Here is a 25,918-nt window from a genome sequence, read left to right as displayed (position 1 = left end):
CTGATTTAATAATCTGCAAAAAGGAAAACATGCCAAGCAATTAAGTGACATTGTGATTTTTTATCAGGGGATCAAAAAAGTAGAGCTGCAAGCATACGAAATGTGTATTGAGAAAACAAAGTCTCAACCCAACAACACTCTCTGCAGATAAGGTCGCTCAGTCAAATGTGTTCTCCTCTTGCTGATGTGGATTTAAGTCAGAGCTTTTAATGCTCTTTGCTCCAGACACCGGGTAGGTATCAACTAAAATGCAGCACTCACTCTGCAAGAAAAGCACAACCCCTAACCTGACAAAGAGAACTCTCATTAGCCCTTGGCTTCATCATTATCAACCACTGTTCCCAGTCACTGGGCAAAAAGTTTTCCAGCAACTTCAGTTGCTGTTGACACAATTTATGTCCTCAGTACAGCACTAAAAATATTAACTGAGTACTCATCCCACAATGTCAGAGCAGTACGCTCAGCAAGGGAATGTGCCCAGTTTTGTAATTCTGCCTGGTTTAGTTGCAGATGCTGAGTGGTGAGTTTGTATGTAATATGAAATGGGGTAAGAGAATGTCTATTATTAATTCAGCCTCACGAAGCAATTAATTTGCTGGGTCATTAACTCACCATCTCTACAGAAATTCTAAAATCCCACGGCAGAAAACCCCTGGCCTGAGTTCAGCTGAAGGCACCGATGTGTGGGGCAGTGTCTCCAAAGCCCAGGGCCAAGAGCTGCAGGAATTTGCTGTGAGTTTGGTGCCATGAACCAGTATGAGTCGTACCACATTTACTCCAGATCTGCATGACCACCTCAGTGGCGACCACCATCCATCATCCATCACTCCTCTGCTTTGCTTACAGCTTTCCTCATTAAGCTCAATGCATATTTAATTCCAGTTCACACAGTCCACGCTTTACACTGCGCAGAAACACCATACTCAGTTCTTCTGCCCTTTCCAAAACCCATTTGCTCACTGTTTTTAAGCAATGCAGGTGGCCTTTGTGCACAAGCACGCCAGACTGGTCTTCTGATACATCTGAAATCTCTCAAACCAGCCGTACAGCATAGCCAACACCGCTCAAAGCTGCTGGTGTGGATGTGGCAGAGGACGGTGAAGTCAAAATACTGATTTTTTAAAATTATTTAAAAAAAATGATGGCTTTCACACGTTCCTTGATACAAGGTAAGACATGTTGGCTTCTCTCCACCAAAGGCAGCCTTCCCTCCCAGCCATTATCAATAATCACTGTTCCAGCAGCCTGATGTATATGCTGGCTGCCTTTGCCGCATGAAGCCTCTCTCTGCTGGAAGAGGCATTAATTATAAGAGCAGGCAAGAAGAAACTTCTGCAGCATTGATGGCTGCTCTGCTGGGTGCTTTTCCTTGTACTAAGCTTGTTTTCATTAACTTTCCAAATAAATGATAAAAGGCACAGGCACAGGCAACAGAAAGACAAAACTGTAATCAATGGAGTAGCTGGCTGGCTTCCTATATATATATATATATATATATATGTGAGGAAGCATTGTTTAGATCTGTGCAAGTGCATACATACACAGGCTTTCCTGCCGAGCAGTTTAACTAATCCAACCATGAGTATAAAATATTAGCTCACTGTGAGCTTGAACACTTGGCTACCTTCTCCGTATCGCAGTTTCAAGCTAAACCCAAACTCAGTTAGGGTAGGAAGTTTTGTGTTCTGCCTATAGACTTGGTAAAAATAAATCAACAGAGAGGTGAGTCAAGCACTCTGTTCTTACCAAAATGCAATGCTGACAACACTCAGAATTTTAATATGACTTATTGATGACTCTTATATTGATGTTTATGTTGATCAAAGTTGTGGTTATTGATCATGTTGATAATTATCCCATTTTATATGCATGTAGATGTTCAGAGCCTGGGCCAGAAAAGAGACCCCTCCAAGTACTGCCCAGACAGGAGTCCTGTGCTTGAGCAGGAGTCATAGCTTTCACTGGCAACTGCAAAATAATCTTCCAGACCTCACAGATACGCTAAAAAAAGCTCAGATACGATGAGAAGGACCCATCAGCTGAAACATTAAAAGGCAGATTATGAAACATACCCCTAATTCAATGCATTGTTCTGAATAATGATTTCTAAGAAAAATCACATTATTTTCTGGAGTCTGACTCATGATTTTTAAACATATGGGGTTTGCCAAACTGCTGGTATAAATCTGGAACCGCTCCACTGACATCACTGAAACTGCACCAATGTAAAAATGGCATCAGGGAGAACAGAAACAGGCTGAGAGAATTGGACAGCTGTGACCACTAACACAGGCTGCGCATTAGGAAAGATCAAAGACTGATTTTTACAAAACATTTTGGCTTTGTTTTTATTTTACTGAATTACAGTAAAACACAGCCCACATTTGCTTTCAGTAGCTTGATGGGCTAAAAACTCCTCACTGACTTTTGGACACAGCATAATACCAATGGGTATTTAGTCAGCTATTCTTTTGAGAGGTATTTCTATCCCCTCTCTAGGAGGCTTCACTTGAAATACAAGATTATATTTCCTCCCAACTGCATGACTGCAGTGAGGATATCATAGCAGATAAACACAACATTCTGGTCTAAAGTCCCACCCTGCTCCCAGACTTCATTACTCAGAAACATCCCCATCCTCTTGGCAAGGGGAACAGAGACCAACTGGAATGCTTCTAAAGGTTAAACGCATGAACCTTTTGTCATGTTAAAAAACAAGAAGAAGGGGAAGAAAAAAGAGCACTGGCAGAGGAGAGCACTACAAATCAGGCCAACTGACTGCTCAGCAGAAACAGAGGGCAAAGGGTGGGTGCACCATTATCCGGCAGGGAATACACCATCCAGAACCACTGCTCGCACCGGGCGTCTGCAGAGAAAACAATCATTGGGATCGAAAAGCCCTCAGAGCTAGCAATTTTTAGGCATGGATTCTGTATCAGGAAATGCTGGATATTGGCAGCAAGCGCGTTACTGATACAAATGATGAAACAGCAGGGTTATATGAACATGTCTATCTCCAAGGCTAGAAGAAAGAAAAGCTAAAATCTCCAAGGCCCTTTTTGGTGAAGAATCATAAAAGCTACAGGCTGCATTTCCCAGGTATTTTGTATCATGATTAAATCTGTTTCTAGCATTACACCTTTAAGAAAGATCAAAGGTAGGGAGGTGAGGGAAGGAGGTACACCCTGACTTCCACTAATTGAAGCAAGCTGAAGCCTCCAGCACGCACCTTCTGGGTTCTCCGAAGTTTCCCTCTCTACCTCAGCATTTCCTTTGCCCTTCCCTGCGGCCTCCCTGCCCCAGCATTTGCAAAAGCGAGTGCATCCAGATGACTGACACAACAGAGATGCCTTTTATAGCTGCCTGGGTACAGAAGCAGGAATAAAACCATCCCAAACCTCAGTATAATCACAGGCAGAAACTTGCTGCAGTTCCTCCACTGTTTAATTTCTGTGCATCATTTCTTTTGTCTTTAAGAAAGGACGTCAAAGAACACTGAGGTTTAGGACCTGTTAACAACATACATGTATCAATACCAGTGACTGTGAAACACTGCATGCAACGCATCCCAGCAACAAAACCTGTCAAAGCAAAGCCGCACCGGGAAAAAACTAGTTTCTCAGCAGAACTGTATGTGCAGCAGGGTTTTTTGCCAATCTCATCCTACCCCAGACCAACCTAATTAAGCTGCAAGAACCTGTAGTGTAAAGATAACCATGGCATCCCACGTGGGGCTTTGTAATAACCTGAGTCAAGTATGATAACACTGACAGCATCATGGATTCTGTACCGAGCTAAACAAGTGTACCTGGATACCTCTTTTCTTACCATTTACCTTCTCCAGCGCCTCTGCTTCCTTCTCTTGCACATCTGTGCTTTGATTATAAGCTCTTGGGGAACTCCTGGGAGGCACTGGCTTCCCCAGGGAGGCTGTGAGTCAGGGTCTGCACTAGCCTCTACGGAGGCTGTGCCTCTACGGAGGCTGTGATTTCCATCTACTCATTCCACTGCGCTTCTTTATTAGCAAGGAAGAGAGTTCCTTGTAAATGCCTCCAAGGGTCAAGCACAACTTTGCCTTTGATGCTTAATAAAGTTTTGAAATCAAAACCACTATGTAAATGTTGTTCTTATTATCAGGTAGGTGTGCTCTGGTTTTCTTCCAGTAGAGCTCAGCTGCTGAAAGTGGCTGGTATTAGAAGCAGGTCTTGGATGTTCAGCATTCAGCTTTGCAGGGAGAAGACTGACATAAGACCTTGGCACACAGCAATGAAAGAGGATGCAATCTGATTTGGCAAATTAGCCCCTGGGATGATGCAGTTGCCATATGTACCTAGGTGCCAAATTTCAAATGGAGCAGAGTGACCTGACCCTGACCTTTGGCTCAGAGCGCTAAATTCCCTCTCCAGGGAGCCTCTCTAGCCTGAAGCGTGTTTCAAAGCTGCGAAAAGAATAAACGTATTCACCTGGGGGATATTTACAGCAGAACATTTGTTTTCACTTATGCTGAAATCTAAGGAGAGTTTTGGTAGAGTCCCTGCATGTCATTCATTCCAACAACAGGTTTTGCAACTCTTCTTATGCAGGTGTCTGAGGCCTGTGCAAATCTCTGGCTGACCACAATTATCTGATGAACTCTCTCTTCTAGACAACAATTTGCCCAACTTGTGATTTTTCAAACAGAAGCAAACATCCTCTTCTTTCTCACCGATTTCCAAAGACAGTACAGTACAAACAAGGAAGCTGTCAGTTACAAACCTTTGCCACTTTTAAAAAATATACTCAAGAAGTTTACAAGTAGCATTGCAAATAATTTAACCTACACTTTCCAGAAGCTGAATTGTTACATTTTTTTTAGTCCTTGCATTGCAAAGTAGTAGTTAGCTTGCTAATTAAAAACAATTGCTTAATGGGTCATCAGACGGCAAGTTAGACAGGTTAGATGGAAGAATGTCTATTAACTAAAGGCAACAGTCAGAGCTTTCTGAGCTTCAGACTAGCCTTATGATACCCAAAATACAGAAATAGTAAAGAAAGGTAAGAGAAGGCAAGTAAAGGTTCAACAACAAGGCAGATTAGTTAAAATCATTCTATGACACAAATCAGCTTTACATCTTTAACAGTCCAGTTCGGTAATGCAATGCCACTTACACCCCAAATGCAACCTCCATGTGGATCTGCTTTCACTTGGCTTTTGGCTTTAACATTTTAGTTGACTTGAATAAATTTTTCTAAGTACCCTGGTATAGACACAAAGCCAGAGATCATCTCAAACACACACCTGATCTTCTAGAAAGCAGCATCAGTCCTAGAAAAAACTGCTTTCCTTTTTCATAGCCCACTCAAATATCAGTGGTTTGAAAACTTACGCAAACACTTTCTTCAGATTCAAGTTGTGCTTGAAAGAGATAGTAGAAGTATTCAGAGAAAAGGTGAGAGAAGAACTGAACGCAGCATTATGGGCCATGTGGTAGGCTTTGGGAAAGGCTTCCATTTAGCCAGCTAGTAGAAATACATCTTTATTTTAAGGAACTGAGTCACTTCTGAAATGCATCATTTGTTTAAATTACAGGAAATAAAGGTTTACAACCAGGGATGAGCTTGGCAAACCTTGTTAAGAAAAAACAATGGTTTGTATGATCTGCAGAACCTGATCTCTGAAAGGCTGATACATCCCTAAAAGCAGCAGCAAAAGGGGAGAGAAAGCTTTACTAAACCGTTTCTACCCATGTTTCGCATAGAGAACATCTGTTTGCACCCTAAAACGTACACAGGCATTTGATAAACACTTTCTTTCTTCTCACTTCAGGACGGATCTTTGGCTCTCACAAAAATTGACACTACTTTTTATATAGTCTCACTCATTTCAAGTGCCATACAACCAGGCATGGCAAAAATAAATGCTTAAGGATACAAAGTAAAGCATTTAAAAAAAATTAGGAGAAAAAGAGTTGTCCACACGACCTTCATTTAGCTCTCCTTTGCACGCATGCTTTAGTTGTGTCATAAACCCCTTTTTCTTTTAAAAATCTGGCTCCCTTGTTTCCTCAGCAAACCCATCACAGGCCCTGGTTCCCCCCATCACCACATCAGGCCCACACATCCAGCCTGCGGGATCTGCCACCTTCCTCCACACGGCTGGATGCCAACAGGAAAAAGCTATAAGCGTAAATGGGACACACTTTTGCCAAGTACCATCTTCTCTGCTCCTCTGGCAGCCAGGGGGAGAAGTGGAAGATCACCCTGTGCTGAAGCATTTCAGCTGAAATCTACCCAAATAATTCAGTGTGAAGAAGATTCTCAACAAAGAAATTCGCAGTGATGAAGTCTGGCCAGATCGTAGGCACATGAAAGCAGAGACTCATGGTATAAGGCGTAAGACAACCTTAACATCTGGCTTTCCTTAGTGTCCTGTTTACAGAAGAGTGGGAAAGACCTCTATGTTTTGTGACTTTGAGAAGAATGAAGAGAACATGTCTCTCAAGCTGCCCCAAAATAAACAAGGATAATTTGTGTATCCAAGATGACAATAAAGCTTGTCAGTGAGAAGCTTCTAGCAGAGAATGAAGTCAGCTGCACATGACAGAGACAAATGCCATTTCAAGGAAAAAAAATTGTGCTGAGATTGGACAGGATTTTCCATACTCATCTTGCCTTTAGAAAATAACCCTGAACTTAAGACTTAGAAAAACACACAGAGACAAGCATCTTCTACCTTGCCTTGGCAGCTTCAGAAGAACACTAGGAATTAATCATAGGTACAAACAAAATACTCGTAAAAAAATCCTTGCTGCATGACACAGACTGGAGCAGAGGATGCACTGAAACTGATTCATGAGCAGTGCCTCTGAACCTGCTACTGTAAATGTCATTTTCCAATACCTCCCCATTCCTACCAGCAGGCTAAAGCAGCAATTAAAAAAGTGGGAGTGCTCTGCAAGCCTTCCCTGTCTGTAACAGACCCACATCCAGCTTTTTATTAGGTAATCCAATTACTCTGATGTGACCTTACTCCATACATTTATGTCTAGTCAGACTATAGGATAGACTATCAACCTGGGCGTTTTTCTTACGATGCAAACCTCTCTTCCTCTAGTAACTGAGGCTATTACAAAACAAAGCTACTGCACAAAACACTGCATCTCTCCTTTGCATCTCCCCTTCTCTGATCGGGTTCCAGCTGGCTGGAGAGCAATTACACACCCAACTGCAAAGGAGAACAGGTCGAGGCCAGTCTCCCACAGCCACTCCTCGGCCCATGCTTTCTTCCAGGCTTCCCCCCACTCCTGAGAGGAGGTCCCTAATAACATCCACAGAGCTGCCTCATTGTTCCCCAAAATTTTCCTTTATGACAATGCTGTTGATGGCAGATAGGTCTCTTGGGTATGATGAGGCCACTGCTTACCATGTTGGCTTATGGGACCTCTTCAGAGCACAGGCTTCCTCTCTCTTGCTTTTTCCCTGGAAGATGAGCTCCCTGGAGCAGGGACAGTTTTTTGTGAAGTAAATAACCTAGTGTGGATACGGTCTTTGGCCAGAGCTCCTGGGGGCTTTGATACAGCAAATAACACAAAGGTCATTTCCAGCATCACCCAACAGAGCTTTCTTCGGAGATCAATGACGGAGTTGCAAGACTGACTATCAAAGCATCTAAGCCACAGCCCCTTCTGCAACAAGGGTTCATAAGTCTCTTGCAAATAGATCCATGAAAGAAGCTCTGAAGAAATTGGATTCCTAGCCCATGTGTGAGGCAAATTCCAGTTTATACACCATTCGAAACAGGCTCTTTCAAAGGGTGCAGGGCTTTTGCTTGGAAATAAGCCAAGGGAGGACCTTGGCCTGTATCCATTGACCTCTGATGACAGAGATTAGATAACAAGTGAATGGAAGTGCTTTCAGCGGTGGTGTTGTGGGCTGAAAGACATATAAAGAGTATGTATCATGGCAATACTTAGCATATAAAAATCCCTGGAGAGATTATCCAGTGGAAAAAAAAAAAAAAAAGTTTTGATATTCCCCAGTTTGTTACACTGATTTTCCTGACTTTCCTGGTGTAAAGAACACTTTTGCAGGTTTCTCCTGCTCTGAAAAATGCTACAGCCTCTGCAGATTCCTGAAGAAACCTGTAGTTCTCGATGCTCAAGGGGCACTTCTGAACACCCTTTATTTCATTCTCTTCAATGCTTTTCACACTATACTTTGACATGAAGGATCTGATAAAATAAGACCCAAAAGCTAGGGCACAGGAGAGGAAGGCATGCAGATGTAAGAGCCGGCACATCTATGGCCATGTGAAAATAATAAATAAAGCCAAAACCAGTAAGGGAGTTTCTAAATGTGAAGGATCACAGTAGCATGACTAGAGAGGTTCATCAGGCAAGGGTTCACAGGCAAGATTTCTCATTAAAACAATTGGGTTTTCTTATTTTTTTGGACAGTTATATGACACAGCCCATAGAATTTGTGCAGGAGCCAAAATTTTGAGGGACAGGCGCTTTGTCAGCCTGGGCTTCCCAAAACACTTTGGGCCTTTCTGATGCAATGGAACTGAGTAATCACTGCTGCTTAACACCCCAACGAAGCTTACAAACCAGAAAATTGTGCTGTATTAGTGAGAAACAGGTATCTAAGGCAGGGTTCACTTCAAATAGACACGATTCCCCATGCGAGTTACAAAGCTGTGCAAAATGTAAGAGGCTTGTTTCATTTGCTAGAGCTTTTGATCAGCTCCAGGCAGAGGAAATGCCATAGCACTTGTAATAACTCACACAGAGTTTTTGTCATGCTTCTGACCAAGTCCGCCTGGTTTTACACTCCTTTCTTTTAATTCAACACAAGGATGATTACACCTTTGGGCCTGGGATTATTTCCAGTTGTATAACTTCACAACTTTCACCTTGCTGTGTCTTAATGTCTCTGCCCAGGTCAAAGATGCGTATAGACCTCTGCCCATGAGAAAGCCTATCCAAGGCAGCTTCCACAGCAGGGGAAACTACTGTCTGTCTCCTCGGTGCCTAGTGGTGCCACTGGATGCAGGGTCTGCTACAGGCTGGACACCATCCAAGCCACAGGCACCAGCCAGGTACACTCCAAAGCTATTCTCCCTGCTACACGTCTCCTTCACCTCCTACAGGCAGAGGCAGCTGCTATGAGGAACAAGGAATGGCTCTTCTCTGAGCGAAGCTTTTCCGAGCCCTGGAAACATCACAGCTGCCTTCATGGAGCAGCTGATATGCACAGGAATCCCAGTAATCAAATCACAGCGGTGGCTCCAATGCTATTCCCCCACCGCCGTATGAAAGGCCACCGGGTGAGGATTACCTAGGACGATTTAATTATGTGTGAAAACAGCTGCAAAGCTTTACGGGGTTTTAGGGTTGTTGTCCTTTGGATAGGAGGGGGAAAAGGAGAAGGAATTAGACACAAAGCAAGCTGGCTGTAGATGATCTGTGATGGCAGGGAAGCACGCTGTCATACACACGAGCAAAAGATTCAGGTATGACACATACAAAGCCGTTTTTTCTCGAATGGTTTGCTTTTCATGGCTTGTCACCTGGAATGCGGCCAGTGTGACCCACTGCATCTCCCGCAACTCCTAGTGGCACGAGAGATGACACCTCTTTTTCTGTACCCACCTTCTTTATCAAATGAGAAGGCTACTTAGCCACCATTTACCTATACTTCCGTGTTAAAAGATCACAGTGGCCTAAGGGGAAGCGAGGTGTACTCTTGCTGATACTAGTTGAAATCTTGGTTATATTTAAATTAAAGATAGTTTATTACTGCCTTTGAACAGGCCAGAGTTTCACCCATGAGAATACAGTGTCTGGAGAACAGAAGGTAACAAAGTCCAAACACACCATCTTTTAAACCACCTTGTCTGAGATATTTTGCCCTCCTTGATTCCACTAAAAGGTCTCCATGCCTTGCAAGTATCTGTAGAGGAAAACAAACCACCACAGAGAATACTTCACTTAGTATTAACTTTCATAAGGCACGATGAGAGCTCATCAACGCAGTCTGTAAGCCGGTTGATTTAAGGACTCCACCAAACATGTCTCATACAGGAATTACAATACATGTGGTATTTGTTTGGTTTTGTTTTTATTTCAATTTTATTTCTGGATTCTACTTTGCTTTGTAAGTTATTTTTCTTGCATGACAAGCAATATCCAATTATTTATGCACTGTCTTTTTTTGTTTTGTTTTAAGTTGACATTTTGCCCAAGCCTAAGACCACAAGATGCTTACTAGAGTGGTTCTCCTAGCTTCAACGAGGTCTTCTGTACTGCTGGCTTTTAAAAATCAGTACATACTAAACCTAGTACACATAAACCCAAGGCATACAGTTAGTGACACCAGCCACAATATCCCCTCCACATGTATACGTGCATTTGCTCTATGCACAATGGTGTTTCCAACCTGAAAACAATGCATTCAAGGAAAAAATGTGGGTTTGTGTGATGGGATTTCCAATGGAGCCTGAAGGACTTTGGTATCCTCAGACTATAAAGAAAGTCCAGAGAACAGAATGCTTAACATCGTCAGCCTCTTTTGAATTCCCAGCCTTACTGAACCAAGAATAAAGAAAGCCTGGCCCATAAGCAGGAATCCACTAATTAAAGAGAAATGGGGCTTATTTGTCTTGGTTTCTGAAGTCACAGTTCTCCACTTCTGAAAACACAAGTTTCTCACCAGTTCTTTTCCGCCCTAGGGCTGTGACCTAAGCAGCTTAAATGATACACAGATTTTGGTTGAAATCTGCTCCTTATTTACTGGACTTCAAATGTGCAAGCAATTACTGAATGGGTCTCGTTTATTGAATAAAAGTATTTAGGCATTATGTTTACAAAGGCTTAGAAACATTAAAATCTAGTGAAAAACAATTATTTTTACAGAATACATCTGCAAGCAATATGAAGTCATTTTGTTTTTGTAAATTTCTCCGTAACAGACTTATGGTTGATGTGGAAAATGTTCACATTGCAGCAGTGAATTATTTTGAAATGCCAAACTTAATAAAGGAGAAATTACTGCAAATAATATCACAACCCTTAAGGAGAAAAAAAAAAAAAGCCAAAATACCAGTGGTTTCCTGACTAGTCAATCCTCTTCAGATTGGCAGACCTCTTCAGACTAATCAGGAAGAGTTAGACAAATAGTTACTTTATTACGGAGGCTGTCAAATAAATCAGAATCTGGCGAGCAACTGTTTCTGAGCCCTGCAGCCTGCCTGGCTTCTTTTCTTGTAAAACCAAGGCAGTTACAACAGACCCACGTATGTGTGTGTGTGTCTGCAGAGCTACGTGTAAGCTTCAGGCCTCTAAACAAAACTTCTTCCAAATTTGGGCCAGCATTTGTCTTGGCTTCCCCAGGTTTTGTTGTGGAACATGGCTGAGAGAAGAAATGTTTTCTAACCAATTAATTCAAGTAACTGCTGTTATTCTTAATGGAGAGGTCTGAAGCTCAGCTCACAAAGGGTAATGAGAAAATAATGTTTTAAACAACATCATCAGAGGAATTAGGCCACAGACTTGAACTACATTATCTGATTCTCAGCGCAGAGTTATTTTGCCCCCAAAATGTTTGCTCTTTACAGTGGCATGACGAACGGGAATTTTGCCTAAGGTACAAGCCTGAGACACGGCCACAACTGAAGGTCACAGAACAGCAAGTTTCAGCAACCAGCCACAAGAAACGGTTGCTCATGCCACTACACCCCAGACTCCAAACACGCTCCTAGCACTGGTAGGCTTTGTATGTTTGAGAGTGAGTGAAAACCCAGGGTCTCATTTTAGCACAGCACTGGGGCACATCTAACGTGCCGTCCCACGTGGTACATACTTCAGCATGTATTTAAACTGATGCTGAGGAGACTTACGTACATAATTCGACTTCAGCATTACTCAGTCATTCTGCTGAACAGAGGGAAGAAGAGTGCTGCGTCGAGAGGCAGGTAACAACATCACCTTTTGTACCTCCACTCAATCCATTCTGTGTTGTTTATCCGCGCAGAACGGTATTGATTTGAAAGGCAACCACAGGGCAGGGAGATGGCAAAAAGGAGACAGGGCAGGGAGGGAGGAGGAAAGTTTGAAGTTAACATCCAGACTAGGTCTAATGAACTCTGGGGCTTACAGTCCTGTTTCAAACATTTTCAAGCACAGCTTTTATACAGATGTATACATATGTATCTTTTATACAGAATACATTCACCAGCTCAACAGCCAAGAACTGTAGTTGGAAACTGTACGACTGCCCGGGCAAGAATTGTCCTTACTTCTGCCTCTTTTACGTTCACAGCAATGCAAACTGGCAGTACTGACAGATCAATTCAACACCAGTGATGTTACCGACTTGCTAAGAAGATGGGATATAATAACTTTTGAAGCTAATAAGATGGCTTAAAAACATCATTTTTTTACACTGGACCACATTAAAAGCAAGCAGCGCAGATGGACTTGCACCTGCTTCCAAATGAAAGTGGTAGCTAGTGCAGTGCTATTCTTAATACAAATTAACTTTCAATACAGATCTGCTTTAGTTCTAATTGACTTTACAGTGCTACTAAAAATAACTATTCATCTAGCTGGCAGGCATACTTCTCCCCTTCTCCATGTCTCCATATGGACAGGGAACACTACAAGCACCTCAGTGCGAGTGGCATCAGCCTTTTTCTCACCCAAAGCAGTTTCCTACTCCCTCTGCCACTTTTTCCTCCATGGGGCCAATGGGGAACAACTGCCCACAGCTGGTAGCAGGACTATTCATCACTGGGATATGTCTCCTAAAAGTGATTTATTTGATGCAAAAGCCACCCCCATAAATTTAGGTAGCTGTAGCCTATGCTGGCATTCCTGTACACATGTATGAAACGAACACACCACCACAAAGTAAGTTCAACTGCTCCCCAACGGGAGCCCGCATGCCTGCTCCTACACTGCAAGTACCAAGTAACCCACTCCTCGAGGGAGCAGCTGGCTTGGAGAGGGGATGCTGAAAGTGTTCATTTCTCATCGCAGTGCACGACTAGGGCTGACCTCCACGAGATGGAGGGCTGCGGTGGGCGCAGGGCAACCTGTACAACTGCCAGTGGTAGCCCCCTCAGGGCACATGGGTGAAGATGCAGGAAGCCACCTCCTTCACCTCTGCTGGTGCAGGTCCCCACTACTACTGTCTGCGCTGGGACGAGCATGTGCCTGTGCCCCACTCTGTGGGCAGGCACTGTGAAGGGCAACTGTTATCCTCCTCTCATACACAGCCCATTTCCCATTTCCTTCCTTCTATATGTCAGATTTATTTTGAATTTTAAGCAAAACCAAGTTTTTACTCATGTTTAAGGCATCTTACCCTTCCACCTGGTTTATACTGTACATCACCTATCGTCCTGCCATGAGCCAGGTTCTGAGTGCTTGAGCCATTGATGGCTGTTGATGGTGATGTTTGAAGCAGAAACAAAGTCAGAGCTGCAGACTTCAAAAGGCTAAGGGTAATTAAGAACACAGGTACTGAGGGAGCTCATGGAAGTGCTCACCAAGCCACTTTCAGTCATTTAGCGGCAGCGCTGGCTAACTGGGGAGGTCCCAGTCGACTGGAAGCTAGCAAATGTGACTCCCATCTACAAGAAGAACTGGAAGGAGGATCTGGGGAACTACAGCCCTGTCAGTCTGGCCTTGGTGCTGGGGAAGGTTATGAAGCCTATCATCTTGAGTGCCATCATGCGGCACATAGAGATCAACCAGGTGATCAGGCCCAGTCAGCATGGCTTTATGAAAGGCAGGTCCTGCTTGACTAGCCTGATCTCCTTCTATGACAAGGTGATCCACTTAGCAGATGAGGGAAAAGCTGTGCATGTCACCTACTTAGACTTCAGTAAAGCCTTTGACACCATTTCCCACAGAATTCTCCTGGAGAAACCGGATGCTCAAGGCTTGGATGGGCATACTCTTTGCTGGGCAAAGGACTGGCTGGCTGGCCGAGCCCAAAGACTGGTGGTGAATGGGGTTACATCCAGCCAGCAGCTGGCCACAAATGGTGTTCCTCAGGGCTTGGTACTGGGGCCAGTCCTGTTTGATATCTTTAGCAATGATTTGGAGGACTGGTTCGAGTGTGCCCTCAGTAAGTTTGCAGATGACACCAAGTTGGGGCAGAGTATTGATCTGCTGGAGGGTAGAAGGGTCTGCAAAGGGATCTGGGCAGGCTGGGCTGATGGGCTGAGGCCAATTGCATGAGGTTCAACAAGGCTCAGTGCTGGGTCCTGCACCCGGGTCACAACAACCCCACACAAGGCTACAGGTTCAGGGAAGAGTGGCTGGAAAGCTGCCTGGGGGGAGAGGACCAGGGGCTGTGAGTCAGCTGCTGGCTGAATATGAGCCAGCAGTGAGCCCAGGTGGCCAAGGAGGCCAACAGCTTCATGGCTTGTATCAGATACAGCATGGCCAACAGTAACAGGGCAGTGATTGTTGCCCTGTACTTGGCACTGGTGAGGCTGCACTGTGAATGCTGTGTTCAGTTTTGGTCCCCTCACTACAAGACTGACCTTGAGGTGCTGAAACATGTCCAAAGAAGGGCAACAGAGCTGGGGAAGAGTCTGGAGAACAAGTCTTAGGAGGAGCGGCTGAGGGAACCAGGTTTGTTCAGCCTGGAGAAGAGTCTCAAGGGAGACCTTATCATGCTCTACAACTACCTGGAAGGATATTGTAGTGAGGTGGGTGTCAGTCTCTTCTCCCAAGTATCAAGCAACAGGATGAGAGAAAATGGCCTCAAGTTGTGCCAGGGGAGGTTTAGATGGGCTGTTAGGAAAAATTTCACCTGCAAGGGTGTCAAGCATTGGAACAGGCTGCCCAGGAAAGTGGCTGAGTCACTGTCCCCAGAGGTATTGAAAAGACACGTAGGTGCGGTGTTTAGGGACAAGGTTTAGTGGTGGACTCGACAGTGCTGGGTTAATGGTTGGACTTGATGATCTTAACGGTCTTTTCCAACCTAAACAATTCCACTATGATTGTTTTGACTGAACACAGACACATACACTTCTTCCAACCTTGCTCTCCCTCTCTGGAGTCACCTTTTAATTTGTTGCAGTTGCACAAATGATCTCTGTACATTGAGAGTTCAAAGGAAATAGCCATCCAAAAAACATCTTGATACTCTCACCACCTTAAAAGACACTCCTCTGATAAAGTTATGAAAACAGGCTCTAATGCCTTAGAAAGAATAAGACTTTCAATGTAATATGTAAAGCTTTATGACTTTTTAAGAAAGCAAACCTAAAACATATTCCAGTTCAGCTAAAGGTAATTATTTTTTCAGGAATCATCTATCACCAGCAGAGACAGGGCGTAGAGGGCAAATGTCCAAGGGTTAGTTTTGGCTGAGACAGCACAGTCTACCATCCAGACTCTCATGGAGAGGGGTCAGAGCACAGAACTGGACAAGAGCAGGAATGTGTGTCCTACAACACACTTCTGACTGATTCACTGTGGGACTGCAGGTAAGCTGCATTTTCTCCGAGCCTCAGTTTTTTCAGTGGAAAATGCTAATAAAGATGGTTATTTGATTTCCTAACAGATTTTGGATAAAACATGCTTACAAATAATTTCTCTGTGTTATTTGTACTCCAGGAGTGACCATGAAATGCTAGGTCATCTCCTCCATGGGAGGACACATTCTCTGTCTTATGGATCCTAAAATGTAACATTTGCAGTAAATACAAACTACCACTAAATGCACACCATCCTACGTATAACATTTGGCCGGCTTTGTGGGGAAGAACCACAGATTAGTCTTTGTAGGCAGCTGATCTCATGGAGAAAACCACGAATGCGAGATCGGTGGCTTACAGCCCAGAGGCCAGCAGCACGGGCAAAGCAGAGGAGGTGCAAGTGATGCCGTCAGAGACATGGGAAAAGGTACTGTGGTGCAGGATCTTGAAAAACAGGACAAGAAACTCACATTTCACAAAAAAGGGAGATGAAAAATACAAGGACAGGAGCAAGACCTTTACAGTGGGATATACAATGTCTTTTTATGGGGACAAGCTGAATAACCACGATACAAGAAATTCTGCTTTCTTCTGCTTCACCTTCTGTGGGTAGGGTGAGGTTATCTAAAGATTTAAAGAGGGGATAAGTGACTGCAGTCACTCAGTAACCAGGATCTGTGTCCATAACATATAGTGACATGTATGACACACACTGGCCACTGCACTCACTTTTATGGCAATTAATAAAATGAACAGACACTTTTACTCTGCACTTTTATCCTTGCATGATACCCTTAACTCAGTTTATGTATGAACAGGATCTCTTTCAATTTTAGGCTAATGTTCTTTTATATTTATAACATTCAGGATAGCTACACATGGTTGATTACCTTTAAAACACTTATCACGATTCCACTTAAAAATAAATGAATCCCATTTAAAAGTGACTTGTCCCCATCTTCTAGCATTTATGGACAAGGACATATGGGGCTGATTTCTCTCATTATTAAGCTGCATGTCTGAGGCTTAAATCATTTAAATTATTCATTGACAGCAATTGGGCTACTCATGCAAACTCCCACTTACATAAGGAGTCCCAGTGATAGGACCAGTCAAGTGGATGAAGATGGCTGAACAGATTTTGGGATGCACTGAACATCCACAGATACTGCTAGCTTTGATTAGAGTGAGGAGTACTTTTGAAAATCGGACCCCATCTTCACTGATAAATATAATTTAATGGGGACTTTCAACATGGTTATTCTGAATGACGTTTTCTTCTAAGGTTACCATGACTGAGGTTCTGAGTGGCGACCAGTAGGCGTTGCAGTAAGACAAGTGTGCACTGATTACCATAACACCCCCCAAGCCTGCTGCAAGACATTTCTAAAGCACCAAGTTACAGCTAGACTTTGTTTCTGGTGTGGTTCAGGGTGTTTCTGACAGTGGCCAGACACAAGGTGGACATCTCTGCAGAACCTAGGCTTTCATGAAGAACCAAGCTGGCTAAGCAAATGAAGCAAAGCATCTCCAATTATGGATACTACTGTTCCAGCAACAGTGAAATCTGAGACAGGAGATGGATAAATCAACTGCACTGTTGAACTTGCACTGCAATAGTCCAAATGGCAAAGGCTGTAAACATTTAAAACTCTGCCAAAAAGCGCCTTTCCAGCCTATCACAGGCTACTGTGCTGTCTGACCACCTCCCCAGCGGAAGACCCTGAGCTAACTGTTAGCGTGTTTTCAATCAGTGGAGTCAGAGTGAGAGAATAGGAATCATCCTTCATGGAAAAAAGAAGCTGAGGTTATTCTTCGCAGTATTTTATTTTTAATTAAAAGACATGTTTCTTGCTCTCTTCAGAATGAGCCCAAGGAATATTTGTAATCATTTTCAGGTCACATTATGTTCTACATATTGCAGGTGATTTCACAGCTATGTGGGCAAATTACTATTTTCCTGGACAACTAAATCATTATCAAGGTAACAGCAGACAGCAAGCATCACCAACATCTAGCAGCTATAATGCACCTTAGGAAAACATGGTTTAGCTCTTGGAAAACAACACTTTCATATTTCAGCCAGATCTCCTCTCTGCCCTGCCCCAGCATGTACCGGCCTTTGTCCCTATATGTGATCTTGATGGTAAAGATTTTGTTTTGGTTTTTTTTCCCTTAAGAAAGGCAAAAAGGTTAGTAAGTCTTTAAAATCTCAGTTCTTAAGGCTGTTAATATTTCACATTGCCAGCAGGGAAAGGAATTAAAACTGCCAGTAGCTATCCAGATAGATTTTAAAATCCCCTCCCCTCCCCCTTCCCTCTGCCTCCCTCAGCTTCAGAGGATATTTTCCCCGCAAATTGGTTTTAAATTAAGGAAGGTGATGAAGGCAATGTGCCGTCTCAGCATTTTCCCAGGTGCACTTAATCTAATTTCATTAAGGAGATCAGGACAGATGATCGCTACAGTCGAAACATTAAGTCTGTCCATTTTTGTATAAAAAAACCATTAAGTCTGTCAAAGTGTCGGCGGGTGGGCTGTTTATTATTGGAGATGAAGGCGCGCTTTGCTTCCCCAATAAACTGTCAGGAGTAGTAAACCACAAATTAAGTCAGCTGCTGCCAAAGATTTAGGCAAAGATCTCCAACTAATTTTGACACAGGTGTGGGAAAGGCCAAGGATACAGAGGCTGTAAGGTGGTCTGTATGCTTTGGAAACCAAACCTTTTGTGTGTGTTGAGGTATTCAATCTGACCCATGGAAGAATGTAAGCCTGGGCATCAGTGGATACAATCAAGCAGAACTGCTGATGCTTCTGACACTTTAGATGCAGTGCTGATGGGACAGCATGCACCACAGAGCCCGCACCACAGAGCCCAAACCACAGAGTTTACCTTTGCTTTAACCTGCACTCACCCTGCCAAGACTCATCATCTTGTCTTATGCCAACAAGACTCATAAAAGCTCCATTCAAGCCACTGCTCTGTTCTGAACTTACGCACAGCTTTGACTAAAATGTAAAATCACATTCCTCAGATAATCAGATATCACACAAAATTAGAGGAAATCCATCAAAATGCAGAAACTATGGAAGGCTACTTAATGGTCAAGAAGGAAATCAAGTGAAGCTTTCAGACTGGATTTTCAGACACTACAAAATCAAACGTGAGCCATTTGCTCAGTGCTTTCTTTGACTGACTCCACTCCCCACATCTTGACAACCTGTGTTTAAGTCCTGTATGTCCTTTTCCTCTACAACATGATGAGCATTCTCTGTTCATCCACACAAGTGAGTTCTTGGTCAGGCTCCCACTACCTCCCCTTTCATGTACCATCTTATCCTTTCCACATAACTGTGTCCTTGTGCCAAGGGAAAAGCTGCTGCAAGGTCATTTTCCTTGTCTGTGGCTTCCCAAATGTCAAACGGTCACTCTTCACGTTTTGACTCTTTCCCAGCTCACCTCTTCTTCCCAACACTGATGCTCAGTATTTATGTGAACTCTCATCTCTCACTAGTCTGACTCAGTCACCCCTTGGTCAAACTTAAAATAAGTACCTTTATACTAATTAGCCATTGTGCCTTTTGCTACATAGAATAACTTCCTATTCATAAAGCTACCGAATTTTGCCTCTCAAATGCCTCCTAAACATTCCCCTTTACCTTAATACCTACAAACCCAAAGCTGGACAACGAGGCTGCTGACACACTGAGCCAGTGCTGCTGTTAACAGTACACCCCCATTTATCTGAGTCTCTTCACTCTAATCTCACCCTTAAGCCACGAGCTGTTGTTCCTCTATACAGCACATAGCAGGACGGGGACCCAGCCCATGGTGGAGCATCACAGCACTACCGTGTTGCTCTTCGCCCACGCACCAAGTGCTAAATCGCACCTGCTCATGCGCTGCTGCACGCTGCTGCACCTACTGGGACTTAGAAATTAGCACAGCAAACAACAATATGGCAAGGCTGAATTCATGTCGCCACAAGGAGGGCCTAACAAACACTGTGCTGTTGCAGAAAGTAGCGTGAAAACACTGTTTGAGAAACCTGACTTCCAAACTTTTTGCTTCCATCTTGGATAAGCTTTACCTGTCTCAAGGGTTGCTTACTATAACTAAAATACAAACACGAACTACATAACAAATATATGGTAAACACTGGTTCAACTTTGTAATACAGCATCATCTTTTGTACATCTTACTTAGCACCACATTAAACGAAGGAATGCCTGATCCCTAACCCCTGGTTTGGAGAGCTCACTTACACTGCAGGGCCATGTAATTAAACTGATAACCCACAATTTCACACACAGCAGACGGAAGTCCAAGACTGCAAGAACACGAACACTGAATTACTTTTAAAGAAAGAAACAGGCTTTTTTTAATGCAATCTTGAACACTGTTATTAAAAAAATGAGAGCAACATTTTGGAGTAACGAGCAGAGATTACTCATTCCCTTGTTTTACACAAGTTGACTTTTGGCTTTCTGCAGAACACCATTTAACAGAGCACATTACCAAGCTGCTAGCCACTTTTCACAGTGATGCTAAAGCAGGTAAGAGACAATAAGTGGAACTGTTGATGGTTTATATTACTCTATTATGTTAATGTTCACTAAAGTATGCCATAAGCTCTCTCATTACATGTGTATAAACCAATTCTCTGTGGTGTTATTCCTGTGCTAAATGCTATAACTACATAAATCTTGAATTAATGGAGACTTTATAGTTCCTGAAAATGAAGGGTAATTGCTATCTGTTAATGCTGTTGTTGCTATTAAAGGAAGTATATATTTTCAGTAACAATGTTTATGGACCGTGAGCCTCACATCGCAGCTATTGCACAGTGCAGAGATAGTGTAATACAATTATCAGGCTAACTCCCCTTCTCTCCCTCCTCCCTCACAAAAAGCACGTTATCATTTCCACAGCTCCGACAAACTACCCTGCAATTCTCCTAACACTTGCAGAGTCCAAACCAATGTCCTTCAATGAACACGCGGTGAAAGAAACAGGATTTGCAGTTCCATCTCTGGGAACGCATGATTTGCTAAGTTTCTCGCTTGGTTAAATGGCTGGACAGCTCACTTTATTAGTTTGTGTATCTTGAACAGTTCTTTGAGAAGCATGTGGTGACAGAATGATAGGTGTGAGAAAGTATCATCCCACTTACTTCCTTTGAGATTTCAGCAGTGATGCAGAAGTGAAAGGCTATACTTGGCCAGAGACAGTTCTGAGAAAGTGGATGGGATGGACAAGTCCCCAGCCTTGAGCTCCTCTTCTCCGATTATTAAAAACAGCAGCGCACTGTTTGGAAACACTCTCACAATCTGCTGTGAAACTGTATCTTGCACTAAAGTAATGCTCCTTGATTCCGATATACCGTATGTATGACTGACTATGCTCAATTACTTTTCTCCCCTGGAGTCCTGCACGACACTGCACAAGGAAAAAACCAAAACCATCAGGAGTGTGTTTATATTTTTCAATGCAGTGAGAGTAAAGCCTTAATTTTACTGTAACGTCTATGTTTTAAAACATTAAGAGCTCAATAGCCCATATATCTATCAACTAAATAAATAGTGGATAATTAGTAGCATGGTACAGAGAGAGAAGTAGGAGGTAGAAAATTTCAGTTTTGCTTTGAGCTCTATCAGTGACTCAGTTTATACTTGTACATGAACTATTTTTTTGCCTGCTTTCCTCATGAATTATATGCAGATGACAGTGATCCGCTGTTTATGACAAACAAAAAATTTTATGCAAAGCAGAAGTACATTAGTAATTTCTGCCCTTCCCTTCATTAGTGCCAGCATGTAGGTGTACCTAGAGAAAGTTGCTTCTTGCTGACGAAGCAGGAAAGCAGGACTGTTGTGTAGTGCTGTGAAATGAAGCCGACCCATCAAATAATTCGGGAAGCCTGATGCTGGGCTAGACACTATTTTTAATACTCCATCAGGCTGCAATAGCCAGAGAGTATTATTGGAAGATACATTTTACCAACGCATGGAAGGGGGGGAAAAGCACTCTTCAGTGTAATCCCTCAGGACATTCATGCCAATATCTTTATAGCTCCTTGTTGCATCAGCCAGGTTGAGTTTTAGACAAATATTGAATGTGTTTCCAGGGGAGTACAGTACGTCAGGAATCAACAGAGAGCACCAGGCTGCCCTTCTGTTCCCCAACTGAAAGGCAATGTTGCATTTACATTATCCCCATGAAAGGTTTGAAACCTCTTCATTTCAACCTTGGTGAGTTTACATGTCTTTGTTGACAAAAAAAAAAGCAACCCTACTTAATTCCAGAGACCTATTTAACAGAACCGATGTCATGTCTTATGTCTCGACAGATCAGGCAAGAGAGAGAAAGATTATGATCTTGTGCCATTCTCCTTATGAAGAAAAGAAATGTTATTATTAAGGTGGAGTCACCTTAAGGAGAAGGTAGCTGGGAAATACGTGAGCCTAGAAGGTCAAATTACAGTTATAGATATGTAAAGAAATGCCATTATTAATGGTAAGGAACACTATAATAGCCTTTCATTTGCTGTAAAGGACAGTAAGTTACCAGTCAAACACAATGCAGCTTCCTCTGAAGGTAACCTCAGATCCCACATTCTGAAAGCTAATCAATGTTGTTCAGATTTCAATTTCTTCTCTACAAGGTGAAGTCAAACCTAATCTAACAAACGTCAGTCTCAGATGTAATGCCGCTAGCTGGGTCTACCAGTGTAATTTAGATAATCATTAATAGCGTAGCTGTATAATAAAACTACATGTCACTTACAACTTCATCTGAGGTTTGACTGGCAGATCTTTAAACAGTTTTCTAAGTGATTGCTTTTACTTTCTTTGATTGGGCAGTCTAAGAAATGTTTTAACCCCATGGTATCTAAGCTTCTAGGGAATAATTTTCCACCCTCACCATCTGCTCTGCCGCTGTGCAACCTTGTAGAGAAACAGAACTTGGGGCGGGGGTGTGTGGCAGTTTCAGGGTTTGACTTTATACATAGATATGCACGTATGAAATAAAAAAAACCAAAAACATGTACAGTATCTTTTATCCAACATATATGATTAAAATGTTTCACTCTTCAATCAAGCCTTCATCTCAAAACACAGCTTTTTCTATACTCCAGGGATATTTGGTATCTGACGGGATTTTTAAAAGAAGTTGAAGAAACCTTAATGCTTCCCAAGCTCTAACAGTATTAAAAAAAAGAAAAAGACTTAACCAGAAGAAGCTTTTAGTGTAGTCTCTTGAACTCATAGTAACCTCTGATGTATGGCTGCAGCCAAGCGTGCTGCCAAGGAGACAGGGCTATCTGAAGTCAGCCTTTACTTTTGTAATGCTGATCCAGTAGAAACCTCCGTGCCACAGCTTCTCATGAATGAATGCAAGAGACTGGACAGCCAAAATATAATAAAAGTTTGATGAAGACCTAATCTGAGACTGCCAAGTTTGATCTGCCAGAAGAGAAGTCAGCAAGGGATACTCAAGTTTTTTATACATTTGATGCTTAAAAGCACGGTGCAACTGTTGCAACGTAGTGGAACTTCTCTGCTTTCCTTGCAAAGGTGAAACAAGAAATCCCTAAGCAAAACCACACAACTACAACCTTTCAATGACCAACCTCTGTATTCAAAAGAAGGTCGGAAAAATCATTGCTCCATGATAAATATGCATGCGACATGACAAAACACTCCTTGACAGTTACCACACTGCCTTTGAGGGTAGGTACTGGTTGTCCCATCTTCTAAACTGATTACAAAATCGACATCTCCAAAGGTTACAATAAATAAAATACGGGCTCCTGTCAAGTTATTGGAGGTGAGTTCCTCTGAAACAGCATTAACACTATGACTCGGGTCTCACCAAACGCTCACGTAACCATCGAGAAAGACTATTATGTTAATGGGAGTTTCTTCCCTGTAAATAAAAACTAGTCAAGACCACAGAGTAACTGATCCAGTGCTTTTTCATTCAATTCTAGATATTTTTAAATTTGACAGGAAGACTGGAGGAAAAATATTATTTTCAAACTCATTCTTATTTTGACTATGAGGGAATTTCCAAGCTAGTGAAGCACATGAAAGAAGAAAAAATTCAGTCTTACCTTATCGTCAATATCACTCTCGCTGTCACACTGTGGATTAGAGAGAGAGAAAAAGACTTTGAGACACACCTTTATGTATAGGGATCTTTAGCATCATCCTCTTAAATCTTTAGGATAGCTGTTTATGATGTTCTCAGTTCAATGAAAAACACTTTTGATGTCTGCAGTAATGCCTTTTAGATTGCTAGCATAAACTAGACAAAGCCAATTTCTCTCATACAAAAATATGGTATACTCTTATTGGATGGGGGAAAGCAAACTTTAAACAAAAAAGACAATCAGCAACGCATTATAATAACAACTGCAACATGAATGCCACAACAAAAAGCATGCCTTTTTATCATCCCAAATTGTGGAATATTATAGTAACAGTTTTGCATTGCTTCACCTTGATAAGCACTTTGTCATCTAACAAGGAAACTGTGAAACTGGCAATCAATTTCTAGTTTAATGAGTGGTACCAAGAATAGTAATTAAAATACATCATAAATTCTGGTACATTTTTTTAGTTTGAATGAGATCATGATCCCAAGAGGAAGTGTTTACTTAAAGAGTTTTAGAGTGTAATCTCTTACAGCCTCTGAAAATGGAATGTTCTATTTTCACAGCACAAATGATGGAAAAATAACTTGAGCACTGACCATTTCAGGACATGCACATCTCATTGGCTGTCGCTGAGAAGGATTTACAGTTGGGAGCAAAACTAAATCTCCTGGTGCCTGTTACACTCACAGAAGGTGGCCAGTGTATTTTGTAGCTTTTGTGCCCAATAGGAATTCCCCCCTTCAGCCAGCTGCTGACGGGGCTGGTCTGGTGGGTTTCCATAACTGGCAGCACCCTACTGAGTTCACTGGTTCAACCAGAGGGGACTGCGAGCCAGTGATGACAAGCAACAAATGTGGAAGCGGTCCCTGTGCACGCGCATCCTTCGGTGTCATGAATGTAAAAAGGAGGAATAGATCTGTTTGGTCATTTCATCCAGATCCTGCTCCTCATGGAACAGGGAAGGGGGACTTCGCTGTCACATCTTTTTATCCTAAAGTTACAAAGCAGAAACTTCAGCTGCTACATTCTTAGTTTTCTGCAGATTTTTGAGAGGTGAGTCTTCTATTTAGCACATGAAATGATCGAGTCCAAATACCTGAGGAAACTTTAACTCTTGAATTCCCTGAAACACACTGAGCACATGAAGAACCACGATACAGTGGAGGGGTCTCCGATGGTGATTCTGCAGCGAAGGTTGCTCAGCTTCCCAACTAACTCCTTATTTACATTTAATGCAGTGGAAGCAGTGGAAACACTGAGCTTAAGGAACCTGTTTTTCTATATTTTTTAACTAAGCAGAACTCTGTTTCTTTTGAAACTGTTTTAGGCTGCCCCACCTGATCCACAGCATGCTTTTCACAGAGAAATCCCACTGTTTAGAAGGACGCACACAGATCTAATTGTATTTGTAACCACCCCGGGAAAAAAATAACCTGAAGCAAAAAGGAAGAAATTACAGGAAGGCAGGATGCTGCTCTGCAGGGGCTGGGAAGCGGTGGGTGGGCAAGTCCTATGGGAATAACCAGTGTTAATGCCAGCAAAACACATTAAAGCCTAGCCAATTACTTTCTGCATGGAACAAGAAGATCAGATAGCCACGTCTTTAGCAAACACCTCTCTGTAAGCCGCTCATGCTTTTTTGGGGGGCATTTATTCCATCACTGAACTTCATGAACATTATAGGAAACACAGATTCTGTTTTTTCACAAACTGGATATTCAGTTCAAAAGTTAAATCGGTCCTGATAAATCATCATCAGCAGCCATTTACTGACTCTCCCAAACCCATGCCACATAACCACAAACAATTAGAAGTCTCTGCTCTGTGTCTGGAATGGGACTAATTGTCCATCACCACTGAGACATGCTGAAACAGGTTGGCTGGGCAAAGGCTGCCCTAGTACCTGCTGCATTTGTGCTCGCTCAAGACAGTGCTAATTCATGCTGACAAAGCAACACATTCATCAGAAACGAGGCTGGGGCTGGGGGAAGATGCAGTCAGAGCAGTACACTTCTTATTTACATGCTCCTGAGAAATGCTGGATGACTCAAGGGAAGCCTTTCACCTTCACTGGGGGTGTGTGTGGTGTGTGTGTTTCAAATAAAGCCAGAATGCTACAGGGAGTGTGCGTTCCCCCCAGATGACTACCATAATTGAGTGGGTCACAAAGACCACGTTACTTTACCCTTTAACCCTGCTCTACACTAAAGTATCCTAGTCACCATTTTAATCATTGTGCTCATGCAACCTGCACACTCAAATTTTAGAGGCAGAATATTTT

General features: G+C 42.7%; 1 protein-coding gene across 26 annotated transcripts in view; it reads right to left on the bottom strand.

Annotated features, from left to right (window-relative positions):
- Positions 1 to 25,918, bottom strand: part of FBRSL1 (fibrosin like 1) — a 547,946-nt gene that overhangs the window by 157,629 nt on the left and 364,399 nt on the right. For all 26 annotated transcript variants that reach the window (XM_055795612.1, XM_055795613.1, XM_055795625.1 and 23 more), the window contains one exon: positions 23,593 to 23,622. In XM_055795612.1, the coding sequence (XP_055651587.1) occupies positions 23,593 to 23,622 (30 nt within the window). The remainder of the gene's footprint in view (positions 1 to 23,592; positions 23,623 to 25,918) is intronic.

Source organism: Falco peregrinus, chromosome 2 (genome assembly GCF_023634155.1).
Source record: "Falco peregrinus isolate bFalPer1 chromosome 2, bFalPer1.pri, whole genome shotgun sequence".
Lineage (NCBI taxonomy): Eukaryota > Metazoa > Chordata > Aves > Falconiformes > Falconidae > Falco > Falco peregrinus.
The sequence above is the reverse complement of the archived record's forward strand: the minus strand, read 5'-3'. Positions and strand labels throughout refer to the sequence as shown.